The 22675-nt window shown below is 37.9% G+C and overlaps 1 protein-coding gene and 1 non-coding gene across 3 annotated transcripts; both read right to left on the reverse strand.

The window, feature by feature from the left end:
* Positions 1 to 22139, reverse strand: LOC131333667 (protein ALWAYS EARLY 2-like). 2 transcript variants are annotated; one of them, XM_058368303.1, is made up of 18 exons: positions 21976 to 22139; positions 20678 to 20800; positions 18599 to 18697; positions 18000 to 18062; positions 16323 to 16400; positions 15697 to 15871; positions 14186 to 14421; positions 13703 to 14081; positions 13102 to 13179; positions 11144 to 11406; positions 9045 to 9356; positions 8786 to 8964; positions 8420 to 8702; positions 7324 to 7521; positions 4917 to 5078; positions 2553 to 2777; positions 1537 to 1803; positions 1 to 395 (listed from the first exon to the last, which is right to left on the reverse strand). In XM_058368303.1, the coding sequence occupies exons 2-18, from the start codon at positions 20780 to 20782 to the stop codon at positions 234 to 236; spliced, it is 3264 nt and encodes a 1087-aa protein (XP_058224286.1). In that variant the 5' UTR covers positions 20783 to 20800; positions 21976 to 22139; the 3' UTR covers positions 1 to 233. The 2 variants fall into 2 exon arrangements, with proteins under 2 accessions (XP_058224286.1, XP_058224285.1); XM_058368302.1 differs by having other exon boundaries at positions 20678 to 20813; positions 21976 to 22137.
* Positions 16681 to 16787, reverse strand: LOC131334924 (small nucleolar RNA snoR100). Its single transcript, XR_009202327.1, has one exon. It is a non-coding gene; the product is annotated as a small nucleolar RNA snoR100 (small nucleolar RNA).
* Positions 22140 to 22675: the final 536 nt, after the last annotated feature.

A 22675-nucleotide genomic window follows, 5' to 3' on the forward strand; every position in this document is an offset into this window, starting at 1 on the left:
TTTCTTGCAGAGACAACAAACCATTCTTATTTATCACTATGATGATCAGTAGAGCTATGCACACACAAAATCTCACTAGTAGAGGTGTATATCCCTATTGGATAGCCGAAATATAAATAAGAAACGGAGGAAAAAAGAATGAAAATTTTCTGGAAAATTAAAGGGGCATGAAACCAAGTGTCAACAAGATATTTACATTTATTTCGAGATCAAAAAAAGTAGCAGTCAAGAGTTCAAGTTGGTACAAGAGCTCGAATCTGGGTTTTGATCTTTCCCATGCACATTTGTATCTCCCTATAGATGGGAAGGTTTTGAGGGCAGCAAGGGTGCAAGCTCCTCACGGAAGAATCCAGTATCTGTGCAACGTTGGCTAGCGGATGTCGTTCAGTAAATGTCTGCATATTTCAAGAAAAGACATTGATATGAAAAACATTGAATAGGAATATAAATCTAATTTTGTCAGGTGGGAAAATTGAGAGAAGATGAAACAATTTCCAATACCGGGATGCAGTATGAGCCGTACTATGATTTTTCTCATGGAAGCGGACAGTTAATGCTTGTAAACATTTTGCAAATATATATCAGATACTGCAAGAGGAAAATACAGATGGTGGGGCATTCGCTGTGGACTAGTGTGGAACCTAATGTTGTTAAGTAGAAAGGTGAAGTTATAAGAGGGAAGGCAGACGTGTCAGCCTACGGCATAACCCTAAACCCTAAACATTGTAAAAGTGCAAGCTTGTTAGCAGATACTGTGCACCCACCAGAGAATGGGATTCGAGAAGTGGCATTGAAATTCATTTCAAGGCATGTGCTAAGAAAGAGGCAGTACCAGCCATAAAGAAAGGGAAGTGGTGACTATCGAATGAAACATAAAGCTAGAAGAGCCAAAAATGAAAAACAACAAATATGAGGGGTAACTGAAGAACAATGAGGGAAGCACAGATTGAGACGACATGGTTTGAGTTCAAAAAATTGTCGCTAGCCAGAAAACAAAAAAAAGAGCATAAATAAAGATAAAGTTGCAAACCATACTGATGATGGTTGAGGAGTGAAGGAAAAGACATCAGGCTCATGATTATGACCACTTATTAGTAAAGCCAAGTGACAAAAATTTCGAAGATAGATTGTTGCGATAGTGCTCTGTTAAGGTTGAATCGTACACTTCACCGGTCAACCCTTCAATGCAATCCCTGTTAGACCATCTATCACGCCTCTTACTATTTCAAACTTAGCTAATACTGATTTAGCAAGCTACAATGCAAAAATTCTACATTTTGACATACACTCTCCAACAGTGTATGTGCTATTTATAAGATAGTATGATCACTTTATGATTCGGTTTTCACAGCCATGATGCATACCTACTTATATGTATTTTGATTTCTCTAGAACTACTAAGGAAAATGATTTATGTAGTCTCCTTTTCTACATATACATTTCCCTTCACAAGCTTTATTACGTGACATAGCACAAAGATGACCCTTCACTTACAAATTTAATTTATAGTTCACTTTAGATTATCTCCTCTCTTACCTGCACCATGAGCAGAGTAGCAACACAGGTAGTGATGAGCTCTGACGAGATTTCTTCTTCAATTTTCTCACTATCATTATGCAACTTGGTAGCAGATGCATAACCTTTCTGCAGCGTCTCTGGGGTAGAAGAAGACAACCTGTGCTCAACAATATCTCCATTAACTGCTAATCCACAATTTGGCGTCAATTTTCCCTTGTCAAAAGCATCTAATGCCTCTCCAATCCTCTCAAAAGCATCTTCCCCTTCCTTTATCAAAGACATTGCCTGAAATCATGCATGAGACGTTAAGTTAAATTAGACTACAGGATAAGCACTTGAGAAACTTCTATGCCCTGAAGGATAATAAAATATGAATATTCACCTCCTACTACAGTTAGCAGCTTAAGACCGTGTTAATTGCAAATCTTGGCAGAGCGGCGATTGATACTTTACAAAGTGTAGTCGTGTAGAGCTTTTACGATGATCATCCAAATTAACAAATGATTCAAGTTTCACAGCGATACAACTGATTTGATAAGAACCTTGTTGATATAGGATTTTAGTGCCGATCAAATCATATCATAGGTCAGTAATAACGGAATCAATCAGTGTTCAACCAGTTTGCATTTGCAAAAAGTATACAAGTTATGTCTAAAAAAAACTTCCAATATATCTGCAATATTGTATTCCCGAAACGCAACACAATAAGATGAATTGAAAACAAGAAGATCTGCATACAAAAAGAAAATAAAGTTTTTGGATTGTGGTCGCGAAAAATTGTAGCCATAACAGTTAATTTTCCCACTATTTGAACTGCAGAGTGCAGACACAGTCCAGACCCGATTTGGTTGGCATAAAATATGAAAACAAAAAACAGAATGTAGAGATTTACTGGCATGACTCATGAGGAGTGAAACAATTCACAGGGTAAAATGAACTTCAATTTTAAAATTACAGAAACAACACAACATAACCAGTGGGTAATTATCCAAGCTCAAACACAACCACAGAGATTCCAGGATTCTGTTCCAAACCTGCATAGCAGTATCCACCATTGTCTGTGCTTTAAATCTCGAATCTTGGACAATCTCAACAACATCAGATCCCAATTCTGAATCTAGATCACTAATTAAATGATGTTCCATAGAACTTGTGGGGCCATTAACGCCACCTGATGTGGCTGAAGGCTTCATCCTTGGAGACAAGGAGTTCCCAGGGTATGTGTTGCATGGCCTCAAATTAAGCACAGCAGAAGAGACCTGCAAGAGAAAAATGATCCATCAAAAGATTGTGGCAGGGTTGAAACTATTAATGAAAGCCACTGGCTCCGATTAACTAGATGGTACCAAGGCATATTGCTCCTTGAAATGTTCCATCCTTTAGAAAGAAACATCCATTACTTTGGCTTTTCTTACATTTCTTCATTTAGCGTAAACTACATCCATATTTCCTCATAAAAGGAACAAAACATATCAGCTGATTAATGCTGCCAATCTCGACACGTTTACTAAAGAGGAATACATGCATTTAATTTTGCATACCAACAGCCATAACTGGGAAAGATCATGGGCCTGTTGCATAGGTTGATACACATTGTTGGGCCTATTTCTTAACAGTTAAGGTTTTGAGAAAATTGGTAACTTAACATGGTATCAAAGCTTCGGTCTCCTTGGGTTCAAGTCTCTCCGTTAGCATTTGTTCCTGTTTGCGTTCTTCTTCTCCCCCTAGTATTGTGTTTTGCTCTATCTATGGATATTTGCACCTCCATGTGCAGATGGGGTTGCACAGGAGAGGATGTGAAGAGGTTGATGTACAGTTGTACACTGTTGGGCCCATTTCCTAACAACTTAAGCTTTTGGGATATTGGTAACTTAACAAGACCGTGCTCAGCAAATATGGCACTAAAATAATAGACCCAACTACAGAAGTAACAAAGCAAGTTCACATATTTCACCTGCTTAGCCACTCCCCAAGAATTGTGCAAACTGCGAGAAACCATGGCCTCCAGAAAAGAAGGAACAATTTGCATTCCACCGAATGGAAAACTTGAATTGAAATAACAATGAAACCTAAATAGAGAGATACCTAAAGAGATCTCACATGCATTATTTGCACTTAGGGTCCATCTCAATAAAAATGAAGTTCTGCAATAACTCATAACATCTAGATTTGGCATTGGAATCATGGATTGACAATGATGTTTACAGAATGACATTGATTTATTAAATTTTTGGAAAGAGAAGGTGTGCATGATAATTTGGACCGTTTGCAGTTATTTTTGTACTTGTGCTATAGATAAAGCAAATTCACTCCAAATTTCACTCTTGAACATCAATCTCCACTAGGCATAAAGGAATCACTAATTTACCAATCTTCCAGACCTGAATAAATATAACAGCTAGCATAACTTGTTGCTGTTAGTCAACATATTCACAAACTTATCCGAAATGATGGGTTATAATGTGATACATAGAAGTTTATGGTACCAGGTTTCCTACCATTTCTGTCAATTTTATCTACTCCAATTTTTTATTTTTTATTTTTTCTGTTTTTGGGTTTGACTGGAATCTGATACACCAACAACTGTGTTAGCAGCCATGGGTGAAGGCATTCAACTTATGAGCTAGGAGGTTGTGTTTAGCTTCTAAAGATGCATGCAAGTATCACTCATACAATAGAAAATCACAACAATATAAGCCAGAATAGTGAATGACTATCATGAGTATGTGAAAAATAACAATACTTATGATTTAATTTTTTAATGTTGGTGCAGAGTGCTCATCTCCCATTATTCGTATGCGAATATGGGAATATAGACATCCAAATAGCAGAATACTTTCAACTAAAAAAAGAAAAGTGAACAAAAAGCCATGTTATTGAGACTTGGCATATGGGCAAAAAATCAGCATGGGTTCACATGTGAAAGAAAATAAAAGGCAAGGCATAAAAACGGAAAGGAAGACGTAAAATTGTCAAGTCAATATTGGAACTTGGAAGTGATTATCGTGTTTCTTAAAAATAGCAGTTGTTCCATAACTATAGAGTTAGAAACATGAAGAAATACTGAGATGATTATGTAGTTACTCTGCCATAATATTATCTATGGCTACCGTAGAATGTTAATGGGACTTAAAAACAATGTGTCAAGGAGTAAACAGTTGAATATAATCTCAAGTTCCAAACCAATGGGATGGTATGGCTAACATTTATCCAAGGCTCCAAGCAATAGCTTCCAAACGATTGTTTTCGTAAATGACTAAACGAGAACATACAAGCATAACCATCTGGATTTGATGCATATTGTCATTATTAATTGCATGAATCCAACTGTAACTTCGTCAAAATTCTGCATTTATTTGCAGGTATATAACAACAAAGCAGATAACAGACAGTATGACCTTTTTGTTTGGAGCATGATCCTGCTTGGTTAGAGCCCGTGTATCTGCTTCCCTTGCTTGTTTGTGCACCTCCATAAAAGGATGACCACAAGCTGCTTGCGGAGCATTAACAATATCGACTGGTGTTGCTTTAGCTTTTGAAACAGCACAAGTCACATCACCCTGCCAAAAAAAATGGGGTTCATACTGAATTAACATTCAATTTAAGCTCCAGTTGTGGTTTGGTTTTGTAGGTTATCCAGGGTGGCAACACAAAGGTCATCTCATGGTTATATAAAACAAACTGAGACACACTGGAGACAGTTATTTCTCGATTCTGATAATCTGATCTAGTATGAAACCTAAGCAAAAAGAAGGAATCTGATTTTTGGATCAGAAGCATAAGTGACCATGTCAGACAGACTCAAGTCTCAACCATCTACGACTTCCCAATTTGGGACAAGGAAAAAAATAACAGATTCCCAAAGTAGAGGTTCTTTCACTGCCAAGGGCATTGCAAAGAACTTTCGGTGTTAGGAGTATTCCAATCCCGCAGAAATAGAAGGAAACTTAAGAGTGAGTGCTCAATCGTGTATAGATTCGGACAGTTGTCAAGATTATGGAGCTTGATCCCTTGAATCTAACAAGCAAACATTCCTACAAGCCTATTCTGCATGATCTTTGTAGGAACATTGTTAATGGGTGGAGCCAACTTAACAAATAAGATGTGTTTCAAACTTCACCAGTTAAATCCATCAACTGGATAACAGCAATGAAAGGAGTCCACGTATGACTTAGGGCATCCTAGTGCAAGATAAGGGCTGCGTTTGCTCAGAAATGAACTGACACAACTCAGTAAACAAGGGGAATACATTTCCCACTCCAATTGGTTTGTTAATTACTGGAGGAAAATAGTTTGTTAACCGAGGTGCAAAGACAGAGAAAGAGGTAGAGGGGAAGAGAGAAATTGTACGTCCATATCGAACTAGATTACACTACATAGCACTGACAAGGACATGCAGCACGATGTGGAAACAAAACCGACCATCCGACGCACAAATTTCGAGTAGATGACATAATAAGTTGAGGCACGTTAAAAAAGCACTTTTGCAGTTTAATTTTTTTTCTACTTACAGGACTTCTAACTAAATGTTACTTTTTACTAGTCACTTTAGTCTTACTTCACTTCTTCCTAGTCTAGTCTTGTGTCATTTCTTACTCAAACTTTGGACAAGGGGGAGGGGAAATATTATTAACAAAATAAAAAAGACGACTAATCTCTAGTCGGCGACTAGTCGGCCTAGGTGTTAGGCTCCCCCCTCCCACCACATTAGCCTAAAGACTTTCAGAACATTGGCCCGAGCATGTTCAAGAGTGTCCCAGTAAAAAACAATAATGAGCAAAATATGACACTTCCAATATGAGCGTCAACTCGTGCACATGTCCGTACAAGTGGCCAACAAATGGTACGTGACCCGGTGAGGTGTACATGCCTCATAGGTTTAGAAGTGGATGTTTATAAACGTTAAATTACTCCAAATCACATTAGTTATACCATTAAAACACCCATTCAGTCCCTAAATTAACGCATGCTTGACACACCATGTTGGGTCCGGTTTTTGCACGTTGTCATATAATACATGCTTTAACGCAGCCTTAGCACTACGCCAGATAGTTAGAGATGCTCTTATACTAGAGAAGTTAATACAACTACATGTTTGCTGACATGATTCTTGAGTATATCCAGGAAGCAAATCGCAAAGATCTACCTCACTCTAATGACTTCTCTTCTTTTACTGTCACGTCACCCTTTACAAATGACAGAATGAGATAGTAGGTCCTCAAGCCTATGATCCCTGCTTTTGGAGGTCTGAAGATTGATCACTTGAACCAACAACAATAAGAAACTCTGAAAAGTATATCACGGAAGAGCTAATAAGCTCCTACAGTTTTGTCAATTTTTTTTTTTTTTTTAAAAACAAAGTGGTAGTCAAAGTACTAATGTTTTGATAGAGTGACCTCCAAAATCAAGAGTTACCAAGAAGGGAGCGTTTTAAGTATCTTGGCTCAATTGTTAGCAAGGATGGAGAGATTGAGGAGGATGTAAGCACATAGAGTTCAAGTTGGAGGAGTCAAGTGGAGGAGTGCTTCAAACAAGCACTACAGTCGTCCGCATACCACTTGGTCCAACAACAAGATAGTGTGCCTCTACCTACGTCCAATTAAAATGTGAAGCATTCTTATTTATCATAAATTAAACTGTGAAAGCAGGGTATACTGCCAAAATTTTGTACAACCAACCATGCTATTGAAACAACGCATACGTCAAAGTAGGAATATCTACATATATAATGGGAAAACAAGGTTATGGAATGAAGTCATATTAGAAAGAGAAATTAATTACATAAAGCTGCATGCTGGCACTTGCCTGATTCACCAGAATGTGGATGGGACTGCATGCATTCTCCGGATGTTCATTTGGAGAAAGTACCACAGACTCCCCAGTATTCGATTGTCTGGTTCTTGGTTCGCAAGAATTCATAGAAATTTTATCAATTCCAATATTCTGCCGTCTTAGATCTTCTGGCATATTTTCCAGTGAATTTGAAGGCATGCAATCAATATCCTACAATGAAGATCATTTAACTCCTTTCATTTCAACTCTCCCCATTTCTAAACTTGGAATTTCTATTCGTTACCAGAAGCATCACAAAATCAAGTAAAATTACAAACAATCTCCAAACCCCAAGAACCACTGATTTGGTTATACAACAGAAGCAATGAGGATAAGGGAATACAATCATTTGCGGCACGCTGACAGCAAAATACCAATATACCGAACGGAAGAAAATGTAAAGAAAAACAACTTGAATAGTGCCTGCAATATTTATTTTCCATACCTAAATGGAGGCTCTGATAGATTATTCTATCCTTAAACTGCTTAAGGTTCTGCTAAGCCATAACCCTTGAATGGTGGAGCAGATGAAATTAAACCTCACAATGCCAAAGAAGTGCCTTGGATATGGAAATTAAAGTAACCATCCAATACAAATGGCTTCACAACTTCAAGTTTAAACCAATAAAATATTCTTAAGTAATTCACAAGTCACACCCGCACAATGAAATCCAGATAATTGCACACTGCAAATTGAGAAAGATGTGAGGAAGGAAAGGAGAACAGAAGGTTTAATTTTTTCATGTTTCTTTCAACAAGGATATGGATTCAAAATTAATACTCCCTCCGTCCCAAATTGGATGTCAATTTTTGATATCCGTGCCAATTTCAATTCCTTATAGTTTTCAAACTCATGAAAAATATTATGGATTGAAAGATATAAGCGATGTAAAATGACACGAGTTTTAAAAATTGTCATCCTTTTTGGGACAGAGTAAAATATTATCTAGGAATTTTAAGATCAACATAGTATGGCTTCTGTTATGACTAACTGTGATAGATCAAACCATTGTCTTGCCAGAAATAGTAATTTAATGTTTGAGGTAGAGTATATAATAGAAGGAATTACCATAACAAATTCAACCCCAAGATCAGGGCGGTCAAATTGAATCCTGCACTTGTCATGGTCAACTGTGAGCACACTTCCATCATGAACTTCCCTTGATTTTGGATGAAGAGCAACTACTCGCTGTCCAACCGATAAGGGGCAGGCCAAATCTTTCGGTAGTCCATCCTGGATACCAGCACGAAGTTCAGTGTAGTGTTTCCTAACAGATTGTCGGTACTGCTTAAGCTTTTCCTTCTCTTCATGCAGGAAGAGTTCGGAGAACCTCCGGGGTTTACCTAGGGAACTAAATCAAGTACAAAATCATCATAAGCAATCCGTTGCAGCCCTTCGCAACAAGTTAGATATACCAGCAAAAACTTAATTTACCTTCTTATGACACCCCACTCAACACGACTTAGCCTCGGAATGTGGCCCAGACCCACATGATTTAAGTACTCCACAAACTCCCTTTTAGCAAACCAAGGGTACTCGATAGCACTATAAAACCACTCAAATGTGCACCATCGACGTGTCAATGAGGATGATAGGCAACAAGAAAGATTATCCTGCAAAGTCAGTAAAAATATTATAATCCTGCATCCAAGAAAATCTGAGTTCTGAACATAAAGCTGAAGATCCGAACAACCTTTAAAGGTACCCCTTGAACTGTAGAGTGTTTATTAGCCTCATATAAAGTGTTCCCTGGAAACTTCATCGGTTTCTGACTTTTTGATCTTCCTGGCACCATCTTGCGCTTACTTTGTTTGATTGGTAAAGTAGCATGGGTCTCAACAGGAACCTCTGCAGTTGATACTGCTGAATCATTCTGAGGACTTGTTTTATCACTACTTGAAGAACACTCTGCAGGCCTGATAGACTCCCCGTGTTTTAAAGGAGAAAGCATTTTACCAGTACTTCCATTTTTAATCACAAGTTTTTCATCTTCTTCGGCTGAGACCTAGGAAATATTTGTGTAGACAGCAAAAAAAAGCTCAGTGAAGCAATGTCTAACAAAGAAAATGCCAAAGAAGTAATGATCCTTAATCTGATTTGCATAAGGAAAAGTTTTAAACGATCATTTATAGAACTAATAAATTAAACATAAGCAACCTCCAGTGCATTCGTTGCATCATGTATCCATGAAATTATCAGTATAAACACGTTGCAAAAACTTTCATAAATTGTGCGTCGTGATTTTTGCTGTTGCACCAGTGTTCCATATAGAATGCTGATAAAAGTTGCAAGTGAAGAAACATTGGTTTATAGAGAAAATAAAAGAAAATCACAAGTTGACAACAAACTTTGAACGAAGAGACTCCTTGGACCTTTCCTCATTACATTTCTCCTTATTCGTTTATAACTGTGTATATATAATATGTAACTGCATATATTATGCCCAAGTGTGCTTGTGGACAAGAATACCCCATGCTTAAGAGTGAAATACATGTGTTAATTTTGTTGACAAGAAAAATTTACACAATACGGAGCAAGATTAACTAGGATGCAGATTGTTCTAAGAAGAACTAAAACAGGTACGTGGTACAACACACATCCTAAAGGTTGATATGATAAGGATAGGTTGCTATATATATACTATAATAGGAAAGTATACTTCTCGCAAAAGATAGACATGCAATAAATTAACAGATTATTTTTCAAATTATTCATGTCAAACACATCTGTAAGATTATTTTGACCAATTTATTACATTTTTGTTCTAGCCAAAGCTTCACTCTCTCTAGATTTTAATGGAAATAAATTGGAAAACAAAATTTGGCTCTGGATCGGTAAATTCATCACCTCGAAACAGAATTATATATTTATATCATGTTTTGTAACGAGAATTCCAATACTTAAATCGCAAGGGTATAGTATTTCTGGTAACACACGTACAAAAGGGTCCATCTACCAAAAAAATGACATTAGCATTCCTTTTCGAGCCCTTAATTCACCTAAAAATCTGTAAGGTCATAAACAGAAGAGTTAAGGCTTGAATAACTGGAGCTAAATTTAGGAATGATTTTGCGAAAGTTCACCAAGAGATGATGGTGACGAATGGGATGGTAAGTGCTGGTTAGGTGACAAACTGATCATGGCGTGAAGGGCATGCCGGTGACGGGTGGTAGTGCTGATTTTGGGAGAGCGGGAAAACGAAAATGTGGTGGAGTATGGTGTATAGTGACCTGGTGATGGCCGTGGTGTGATGGATTCTTGAATAGGCATGGAAGAGATTGGATGGTAGGTGCCTGGGTGGTCATGGTTTTGGTATAATAAAAAAAAAACAGAGTTAGGAAAACGACGGTGATGGTGGTGAGTTTACCAGAGAGAGGATAACATACAGTGGGTAGTGGGGAGGAGTTTTGATAGGAAAGCTGGAAGAGGCGGTGGCATTGCCAATTTCCGTAGAAAGAATGAAAAGTTTGTTTCTATGGTGGTGGGTTTTTGGTAAAGGGTGTGGCATTGCCAATTTCAGTAGAAAGAATGAAAAGTTTGTTTCTATGGTGGTGGGTTTTTGGTAAAGGGTGGTGGTTGGTAGAGTGGTGAATCTGCGGATGCAGTTTGGTGGAAGAAAGGCTGATAAGATGGTGAGCTGCATTAGCTCTCTTACTGGTTAAGAATCCTCAAATAGTCAAATGGTTTACAAAGCAAAGGAAACCATAAAATAGTACCAGTACAGTACTAGCAGTAAACAAACAAAATGAAATATCAAAGTTCACATAGCATAAAACTTATATATGCACTCACCTTTAATGATGAGAATTTGCGTTTCCTTTTCCATGGTTTATTGGCCGACAGGGACTGCTGCTCTCCTTCGGAGATAGCATTAGCTCGGCTTGCTAAGTCACCGCCAAGTTTGGATCTTTCAGTAATTGAAGCCTCTTCACCAGAAAATCCATGTTGCACTTTCTCCCTGGCACCATTTTTCTTCTGTTTAGGCACAGCCACGTGTCCACTTGACCCAATAGCTAAATCAAAAGCTTGTTTTTCCTCCAACTGCACAAAGGGTTCTGACCAAACCAAAGCGGAGAGGGGAAAGTAAACAAATAAACAGAATTAAAAATACAGTCCAAAACATATGCCCACACCCACACCCACAGCAAAAGCAAAGTAATGGACTTGACAATAGCATGTTAAACACATGACAGTTACAGTTTTAATAGTTACATACATATAGCATTTTCTAGATGGGGTTTTTCTTCTTTCTTTTCTATTTTTTTTTTCTGGGCAGCAAGGGGGTTGAAGTTTGGATAACGATAAACTGAAATGATAAAATCAAGGTATTTCCGTTTAACCAAAAAAAAGAAAAAGAAATGATGAAATCAAAGGTTATGAATTACCAGGCAAGACTATAGTTACAAACTAAAACAAACTGGAGATTCACAATTCGTGTCTTACAATTCGACGCATTCAGTGGGTCATCAAAATGAATAGGTTGCATGCATCAGAAATAGCTGTGAATCATGGGAGAATCGCTGAATCGCTTCGGTGTTTATCTCTTTTTTGCCAAAGTACTTTTTAAGGTCTTACAGATCATTATATGCCATCTTCTGCCCCTTCTCCCTATTTTAATCTCAAAATATATTTTTCTTTGTGCAAGGTATCTAGGTAAAAAGAGAGGAAAATTTATATCGGAAGTTAATTTGAAAATACAAAGACAAGATGATATACGATAATCCTGAAGAACTTCGAAAGGTTCATTTGAACTTGTAAATTTCAACTCTTTTCCACAAATACAGCCTAATTAGGATTCACAAATCCACATCTCCTGCACGTTGCAGAAGAGACAATTGTCTTTAACTATCAGACAACGTAATTATCAATCATTTAAAACTAATAATTTTTTTCATTGAAAGAGGCCCAAAACTTTGATTCATATAGTACGTATTTTTGTCATCCAAAATGCGTAGCGATACACGATTCGGTAAAATACAATTTTGATTATAGATTCACGATTTGACAACCTTGAGTTAACATTGACCTAGATACCCAAATAGATAATGTGAGGCAAATGGTTAGGGTGCTAGGTAGAGGTTGGTGGCGGGGGTGGAGAGGGGAAAGAGGAACTGATACTCTTATTCGGTAACAGCGGTGGTGGGTTCGTTGCAGTTGCGTGGTGATGGCCGGAGGTGCTGCATATAACAGAGAGAGATAAGGGACGGCCCGCGTTGGAGATAAGTTGTGTGCCAAGGTGTCAAAATAACGTTGTTTGACTAGAGTTAAATGGCAAAAATTCATCTCTAACCAGAAATGCTGACCTTGATTCCCCTTTCTCATAAGTAGTTGCGGTCAAAAGGTATTCAGAATGATCGTCCTCCATTGGCAAATTCATAATTAAATATTACTTGTCAAAGTATATACACACATGACATAGCAAAACCATTAAAAGTTGTAATCACAGCAATTGTAAGGATCATTCGCTAGCCCTGAAAAAAATCAACTGTACATAGCAAAATCCTGACTATACATAATAAGACATGAAACACTAAAAGCAAGGTAGACCAAGCATATGGAGTTCTTGGACCAACACTGAACTTTAACACAAGATGGTTTGTGAAACTTTTGCATGAGGTCATCTATCTCGGAGAGAGAGAAAGAGAGAACAAGGACTCCAACACTAATTAGCAAACTAGAAAAATACATAGATGGGTTAGGACATTAAAATGGTAATTCAAAGGAACAAAGACAGGAAAAGAATCATTTACCAGATTCCATTGTTGAAGCTGGCATCATTGAAGACAAATCTGCCAATGTTTGCAGGGCATCCAAGTCTGGGTTTTCATCTAAATGCAAAAGGAAAGAGTTAAGACCACATGATCACAGAAAATTAGATCAAGTGATTGGAATCTTTGTGAGGGAATCTGCATGAATGGAGAACAATATTGCATTCATGGACTCTGAGAGACCCATTTAATCAACCTATCCAGGTTAAAATGATGACTGGACTTGAATGTGCCTATTCTCCAATTGCACTGTCATTTTATGTTTCCCGTTATATCTCCCTCATCTCTGCTCTAGGATTATTAATGCTGAAGGAAAACAAATACAAATGTATACCACTAGGAGAAAGGTTTTATCATTTTATTCTAACAGAAAACGATACATCCCACACAGAGAGTTTCAGAAACAAAACAATCTTTCACAGAAATTGCGAGACGAGACCAAAACTTTAATAGTGGCCATATCTAGCAACAAGACGAGACCAAAAAAAACAGTTAAAAATAGTAATAAGTAAAAGCAAAAAGAACCCCAGCAACATGACGAGACCAAACAACCACGAATAACAATGCTTTAATTGTGACATACCTCCAAAAAAAAGTTTCTTGTTTCTCTTCGTCTTACATTTACCCAAAGAGGACTGCTCTAATCTTGGATTTGAAACTTCAATGTCAATGTCTTCCTTCATATCAGTATCATTAAGACCATTTCCCATGTGGCTACATGATTTCCAATCATCACCACAGTGGTCAATTCTGATATTATCAGATTTTCTCCTTTTAATATAAACTTGTTTCCCCTTTTTATAAAGTTTTAACACGCCAAAACTTTTTTTATTCCTCAAAGCACTTATTTCCCTGGTATAGCCTCCATTCTCTTCCACCCTGAAGCCTAAACTACCTTCCAAAGAGTCTTTATCAATTGCAGGACCAAGAATCTTGGACTTATCCATCTCTGATTGTGAGAGCTATATTACATGAACAGGAAAGATTAGTTTAGCTGGTATTCTGACATCATAAAACAAGGGGAAAGAAGCACAAACCAGAATATTGAAATGCTTACCATACTTACCCGGCTTTGGAAAGGTGAGGATGTCATGTGATCTTTCTTGAATGGCGATTGAGACACATGGGGCGAGCCTCCCCTCTGACAAGCCTTTGTTAATACTGATGCTGCCGCATTTTCAACATCATCAGCCCAATCCGTCTTTCGACCACTTCTATTAGGTGAAACATGGCTGTCTTTGTCATCTTTTCGGGATGAGCATGCAACTTGGAAGCGAGGTGTCCTTTTCCGCTTAACACACCCTTTTAACCACAAAAAAGAATAATATAAAAAGTCCAAAGTAGAAGACAAGCCTCAGAAGACATTATAACCTACTCAACCAATGTTCTGTAGCCTTCACCACGACAATTGAAGAAAAAGATACATATCACCACACGCTATAAGTTTGATGCAAGTATCAATACAACACCATGCATAAAATCATCACACAGAAAGTCCATTAATGGTTAGGGTATAAAAATATCAACTCTGCCTAGAATAGGTAAATACGAAAAAACAATGAAGCAAAATCTTAGGTGAAAAACTCCACAGAAATAATAGTTGCTACTCTATACATCGACTATCGAAATGAACAGTGAAAATAACAAGTTATTGTTGATATGAAAACACACAACCATCTGTTGTTTAGAAGAGGATCTGAAATCATGGAATCTCATCTTCCCCATTCATGTCAAGAGGGGAAAGATGAGATTCTAGTATTAAATGGATTACAACACCCACTTTACAAAAACTTCAATAAGATGGCTCAAACCCAAGAACTTACACAGTGTACAACAAAAACAATGAAGTGGATCTTTCTAGAGATTATATATATAATATATCCGGGGAACCAACAGCATTCCCATTTAAGGCTTACGAAGCCTGAAACAACTAAATGGGGGTTTTGTTATTCTCTTCACGAAGGCAAGGAAACGCCCTATTTTCCCTTAGGCATTAGGTGCTGTATCACATTGCCCAACTTATTCTGGCCATAAAGGTATCAAAACAAACCTCATCAGTGCACACTATCAGTAAATTGGAGAAAAAATGTCCTTTAGCATTCACAACCCAATGTAAGAGGTGATTCCCTGTAAGTCTCTTATATAAGGTTCTCTTATGTCTTCTTCATTCCAACATTATAGATTCTTTTTTTTTTCCATAGCATTTGCTTCAAACAGCCGAAATTTCCATAATTAACCAATTATAATCCTTGCACCACTATTTCTTCTCCTCTCTTCCCCTCCTTTTGCAGATGTTATGTCCCTTTTTGACACCTTCTACCTCTTTATTATGTTCCTTCCTAAAACGATTAAACATTGCACTTCCATCAGAAGTAGTTTAACCGAATAAACAAATAAGTAATGACTTACAAAATATATAAAGCTATTTTCAAATTCCTTAATATATACCGCTGTAAATATCCCCAAGTCTAATAAGTAAGAAGAGAAACAGTACATGAGAAATTTTACAAAGGAAAACGTGAATAGAACGAGCAATAATTTATATGTCGAAAGGAAGACGAATAGTTTTAGTTTTACCGTCAGAGAGCTGCTTCCACAGGGGCAAACATCCATCATTTATTGAGGCAACTGGTGGAGATAATAAAGGATCATCTTTTGATGCAATATACTGAACTTTTCCTTGCCCACGTTTCTGAGGCGTCATGGATATCTGAGAAGCATCATTGCTCTCCTCGTTACCGACACATTCTTCCTGTATTCAACAATCCATCAGACTCCAGCTGAGAAAGTGTTGAAATACAAATTCAAGACACCATACCACAAATAGCTCCAAATCCTAGGCCCCAAATTCATCCCATTCTACATTTGGTTGTGCATGGAATAAGGAAGGAACAAGGAGTGGGGTCCACTGTCGTGAAGCTAAATAGGTCACAGGATTAGAAAACTAGCAACTCCCTTGGGATTACACAAGTCCCCCATACGGTTATAATGTTGGTCAGGGGGAATACAATCCCAGAACCGGGGTTGCACACCAAACGCGGGCAATTAATCCAGTTACACACCACACACGGGGAAACGCAGGACTATTTCAAAATAGTCCAACACATGGCCTCTATATCCAAGCATGGCCCTAGGGCTATATTTCAAAACAATAATTGTATGATAGCATCTCCCTTGACTTACAAACTAAGTGCTTAACTCACCAGGACATTATAGTGATCAGTCACCATTGCAATCAAGCCAACCACAGAAGTTGTCCCCTCTGGCAAAGATAGATATGCCTGGAAATCAGAAGCATCTTATATGGTTAATATTCAAAAATTAAAGGTCACATAAGGAAAGGATACCCAAGTTCCCAACTTAGCTCACAAACTCATAATCCGCAAAAAAGAATACGAAAGTATGCAAGTAACTAAAACATCGACAACAACAACAACACCCATATAGTCCCCAATCATTGGGGGTATGGGCGGGGGAGGATTGGAGATAGACCTAACCTTTGGCAATATGCACAAAGTGGCTGCTCTTAGAATACCACTGAAACAGTGGCCCCCCTATACATGTTTTGCTGCCGAACCATGCCCTCAAATCAAAGCCAAGGGCATTAGAGAGGGCAGACTTAGAGACCCAATTCAATTTTTGCGCATATTACCATGCTTCCTTCCTTTATAGTCTAGAGCATCGGTATGAGGGCATCATGCAAGTAATTAAAACATATGATTCGAAAATTACATATCATTCTTTTGCCGTTTTAAGGATATGAAAGTATATGCAACTAACTAAACATCAAAGATCCTAGAATGAATCAACCAATTATTGGTTTGGAAATTACATGTCATTGTTTTGAAAAACTATATGTGCTCCTCTTCCTTTTCTAAGAAGATAAGAACGATACAAGAGAGTACGGAGGACAAGAATCTACCAAAAAGAAAATAAAAAGAGGATTAAAAAAGTTATGTGTTATGCACCACTCCTTGGTCTCTACTAATAAAAAATGAGGACATCCCCATAAAAGAGGAGTCACGATGCCCAACTTAAAGCACATACACCCAATCCAATAGTGCCCCCAACCTTTCAAACTTATCTCCAGACCCTTCATTTTTTCCCAACCAAATCACTCAAAACACGGCACTAACCACACAATTCCTGCTGGGAGTTTGTCCGAGACCTGCTAGTGCGTGCTCAAGGCCCAATTTGTATGGGAGTAACGGGAGAGAGTCCACCACATCACTTGGGCCCAATATACATTAAATGACCCATATCCACTTAAAAGGCTAAGCCTTGTAAGTGGTGAGCCATCCAATTGTATATTAAGGTCCAACCATTTTTTTTATTTATCTGATGTGGGACTTAACGTTCACACATGTTCTTAACACATTAGCCTCAGGATCACTACAATATCTGGAATAAGACAGATTATAACTCCAGGAATTCGGAGCAGAATTAGAACAAGCCATGGGAGCGATAGAGGCATTATCGTATTGAGAAAACTGATTAATCAAAGGAAAAACTCAACTGGCCTCACCCAAACAAATCTCCTCTCAGAACAGAATACCCTCCCATTACGCAAGATGAAACTAGTAAATCGTGAAAAACAAGGTAGACACTCAAAAACACATTTCCCTGGAGCAAGAAACTTTCAGCAGCTAACCAAATTGGAAGTATCACCCATTTTCCTGAATCCCTTATTTGCAACAATGCAATGCCAAAGTTCTCTCAATATTTCCCAAAGCAAGACCCCAGTATTTTCCAGAAAAAACAACATGCCAGAAACATTCACACTACACTCTACAGAAACAAGTCAAAGTTTCACACCAAACAATTACTATCATAATAGTGAGCATATCTAGTGACGAAGCCAACACTAGAACCAAACGTACCTTGTTCATATTGTAAAGGGCCTCAACCATTTCAAGAGATCTACTGGGTAGCACATTGGCCACCTGAACACAAAGAGTAGCAAAACTCAAATGGCAAAATGACATGCATTCTCCAAATAAGACAAACAAAAAGCCAAAAGCAGTTGTAAAGTAAAGCGTGCATAGTGCTTAAAAGGAACTTGTCAAGATTCATCTTCCACGCGCCATTCTATGTTGCTGAAGTTGTCCTTTTATCTTGTCATCCAAAGGATGACCAAGTTTGATTAATGGCTCAAGTAGATACTTAACATACTAAAGGAAGTTCTTTGCAAACATTATTGCTGCAAAGTGCATATGCAAGAATCATCTCTATATAACATCATTGCTGCATACATTTCAACATTTTATTGCGCCGTGGTGTTTGGTTATGAATACGTCTGTATGCTGCTTCGCAAATTAAAAAAGGGAACAAAAGAAAGAAAAGACAAAGCAAAATGACAATGATACATCGCAAGAGGCAGTAACAAAAAACTCAAATGAGAACAACAGCTCACATGCTTCCAATAATGTCAAAATTTCCTAAAAAGGGCAAACTCAATAGTGATGACAAAAAGGGATACCTTCTTCCAATCTTTCCCGTACTTCCTATAGGCTCCATAGAAACGCTCAAGCTCTTCCTTGCTCCATTGAGATCCTAACAAGTCGGACAACTTCCTCTTCTGTACAAGTATGACATCAACAAATTCATTATCTCCACAAGGTCAAAGTTTTAAGGTTCTGAAATTTCCTTCCCTCTTTGGTGGGGTCTTCTTGTGGAATAACTCCATAAAAACAAGTTATTCAAATACACTAATAAACTGAATGAGAGCTTCAGTATCCAGTTATACACCTTTTTCACGAAAAATGTAATAGACGTTGTTCTGCTATTCAAAGAAAGGCCACATACAACTCATGACATTGTCACACTAGTGGACACATACAAAATGCTGACCTAGAAAAGCACAAGCTAGCAGCCAAAATCTTTGTGTTCCTATGGTCAGGTGCTGAACTGAAACATTCAGGAGCTAAGGTAAGGTGGGTAAATCTTTGTGTTCCAAAAAATGAAGGAGGTCTTGGTTTAGATCCTTGAAGGGATGGAATAAAGTTGTTAATATGAAGCATTTATGGGCCCTTAGCCAAAAAGCAGACAATCTATGGGTTAAATGGGTTCATGTTTATATCCTCAAAGGACAAAGTTTATGGGGAATTCAAGGTCCTAGTGAGGCTTCTTGGGTAATGCGAAAGTTGTTGAAGCTGAGAGCTACCTGCCAAAGTTGGATCCGGTACATCATTGGCAATGGTAATGATACTTTCCTTTGGACTGATAATTGGCACCCTTTAGGAGTGTTATACCAGCAATTTGGGGAGGTTGTGGTGACTAATCGGGGTCTTGCTTTGCGTGCTAAAGTTGCTTCTATTATTGATCAAGGACAATGGAAGTGGCCAAGGATAAGGAACAGAGCTGTATTGAGCATTATACGGAATACTCCTGAAATTTTTTTGCCTTCCACCTCTGATTGTGATAAGATTGTGTGGACTCTAACTGCTGATGGCTCCTTCTTGGTGAAATCTGCTTGGGAGGCGTGTCGAAACCGCAATCCCATCCAACCTTGGTATAGCTTGGTCTGGTTTAGTCAAGGAGTGCCTCGGTGGAGTTTTATAGAATGGCTTGCCATTCTAGGCAGGCTATCCACTTGAGATAGATTGTTTAGTTGGGGTGTACAGTGAGCCCTCAGTGTGTGTTGTGCATGGATGGTGTGGAGTCACATGATCACCTCTTTTTTGAGTGCCATTTCTCTTCTGATATATGGAAGCAAATTCTGACCCGTAATAATATTCACAGGGCTGTCTTGCCTTTATCTCAAGAAGTTGCTTGGGCTGTGCAGAGTTATGCAGGTAAAGGGTTTCGAAACACCATTTACAAGCTGTCATTGGCTGCTTCTGTTTATTTCTTATGGGGGGAACGTAATGCCAGGATATTCCAGGGCAGATCCAGAAGTGTTATTGAGGTTACTAATGAAATTTTTGTTGTTGTTCGTGCCAAGCTCAGTTCTTGGAGTTCGGTGACGTTCCATGCCCAAAATAGGGGGTTGTGTGAGGATTGGCTTCTTGATTCTCGAATTTTTGGGATAAATAGTTGTCGATAGAGAGCTTTTGTTGTTTCTTTGGTTTTTGGTGTATAGTTGGGCCAGGGGTATGCCTCTGTGAGTTTTTGTAGCTTCTTGCGTTGTTTTTTTGGTGAAATACAATTTACTTACCAAAAAAAAAAAACCTAGCAGCCAAAATGAAGGAATACACTGAAGAGAGGAATAGAAGACAAGTTCCGATATGACAATTTGAAGTGTTTTACCGATATCGTGTGATGTGAAAGAGATAAAAGATGATTGATCAACCAACTATGTGGAAATACAGAGGTTCCTTCATATATACGAAACGAGTTGGAATGCACTTAACGAATGAAACAAAGTGACGATACCCCGACTATCCAACATAATAAGCACCTATCATTGACAGCTTAAAATGAGAGTACTATCCACTAATCTAATATAGGTACATAAAATGATGATCCAATATCACCCGTTATCAAAAAGCATGAAAAACTCCAATAGCTGAGTTAGGAGTCCAGTGAGAACATAAAATCCAAATAATGCCATACTCACCCGTTGCCGGGATTTGATTGGGTTTCCATTGTTTTTATCTGGAGACACCTCAGAATGATTTGAAAACTGCTTGTTCAAACTCCTAGATTTCCTTGTTGGGGCCATGACCAACCTTTCTTCTCTCTGGCAAACATCACTAGAATTAATACGAATCAAATCATCAATTCCAGTAAAAATCATCTTCACTCCAAATCCGTGATGTAAAATTAGGCATAGAATAAAGATGCTAAAAATGTACACAATACCTTGAAAATGTTTAAGGAATATTGTTTTCCCAAAGAATAGCTTTTAAATTCCATGAAAAAATTGAGAAGACACAAGCTTGGGGGAAATAAGAAGATCAACAAGGTCTAGAACCATAAACACTCACATAATTGTGTGGGGCCACACACACACTGGCAGTGTAGTGTGTGTGAGCCACACACATTTATTTGCGTGTTTGTGTAACTGCATGTGTATTTTGTTTGTGGTTCTAGACTTTTTGTAAGAAGATTTACTTTTCTACTCTTTCTTGGGACAGCACATGTGATCATACCGAAAAAGAGCACGAAATTCATAGTTTTAAATAGACGCAGCGCATAGGCGTAGTGGTAGTGGGAGTATCGAATGATACGTAGCAGAAATCGGGTGAAGTGGTCATGAATTTTGTAAAATCGTTTTGGCACCAAAGCACCTGTAGCGGCCGTAGCGGGCAAAAATCGGACACAAAGCGGAACCGGCTGATACGGGCGTGAATGCGCATAATTTCATCAAAGGGAAAGTTGAAATCCACTTGATTATTGTTCGAACTGGATATTGATAGGCAAAACACAACCTCGTATTTTATCTTCGGTACCTTTTCTTAATCTTCTCGATTGCTCGTTCAATGGGTAGCACTGATATAGCGGGGTGTGGCTGTACCGCGGTCCATAAAACCGCTTCGCTACGTATAGGTCGGTTTTTAAAACTATGACCAGATTAGACCAGTTCATCATTCCCTTTGGTTTGCACAAGAGAATTTTTCAAAGCAGTTAAAACGATACGTTCAATCCAAATCAAAAGTAGCAGAAACCGAGATCAATCAGTAGTAAGGGCGTTAATACAAACTTATCTGCTTAGCAGTATATATATCAAACAAAAAAGAGATCCAGGTTCTCTAATTACCAGGGAGAGAGGCTTTTTTTCAATAGATTACCAAAAAAAACGCAAGTAACAATAACAACAATACGCGACAATGTGAAACGAAGAAATTCAAAATTTTCGTGTTTGTACCCTAAATATCAAGATAAAATTGAGTGAGATGACGGTGCTGTACTTACAAGTTCTGGGATTTAAGACGACCGGAGAGGAAGAGTAACGAATTCGGTAGGGATTTAGAGAGAGAGATAGAGAGAAAATCAAGCAGATCCGTGTAGGAATGAGGAGTTTATAGGGAGAGAGAGAGAGAGGGGCAGACGTTTGCCGCGAAACTTGAATATAAGGGTTTGATATGTGAATGCGGAAAAATAATTCGGTGCTCCTGGATACCGTGATGCGCTAAGGCCTAGTTTGGCAAAAATAAGTAAAATGACTATTTTTATTTTTTATTTTTGTCTTTGTTCAAAACAATTTAGACAATTTCTCATTTGTTAGCTTTACGTTAAACTTTTGCAAATTATTTCTTTGTCTCGACGGGAGAAATCGAAAAAAGAGAAGTTATGATCCAACCTCATAATTTTTTAAATAAAATCTTTTGACTTATTTTTGTCTTCATTCAAATTTTTTTGAGCTTGGATCATAATTTTTTATTTTTTTAATTTCTTTCATTGAGATAAATTAATAATCCCCAATAATTTGACATAAAACTAATAAATACAATTTTTTAATATAAAGACAAAAAACAAGTCAAGTGACTTATTTTTGCCCAATTAGCGTGAGTGTTAAAACATCTCAAGCTACTACAAGAAACTTCAAGACCGATGATTAAAAGCAAACTAAGTACAAAAATTGAGAACGAGAGAGCAAAATGTTTTTTTAAAT

This window comes from Rhododendron vialii, chromosome 7a, assembly GCF_030253575.1.
Source record: "Rhododendron vialii isolate Sample 1 chromosome 7a, ASM3025357v1".
Lineage (NCBI taxonomy): Eukaryota > Viridiplantae > Streptophyta > Magnoliopsida > Ericales > Ericaceae > Rhododendron > Rhododendron vialii.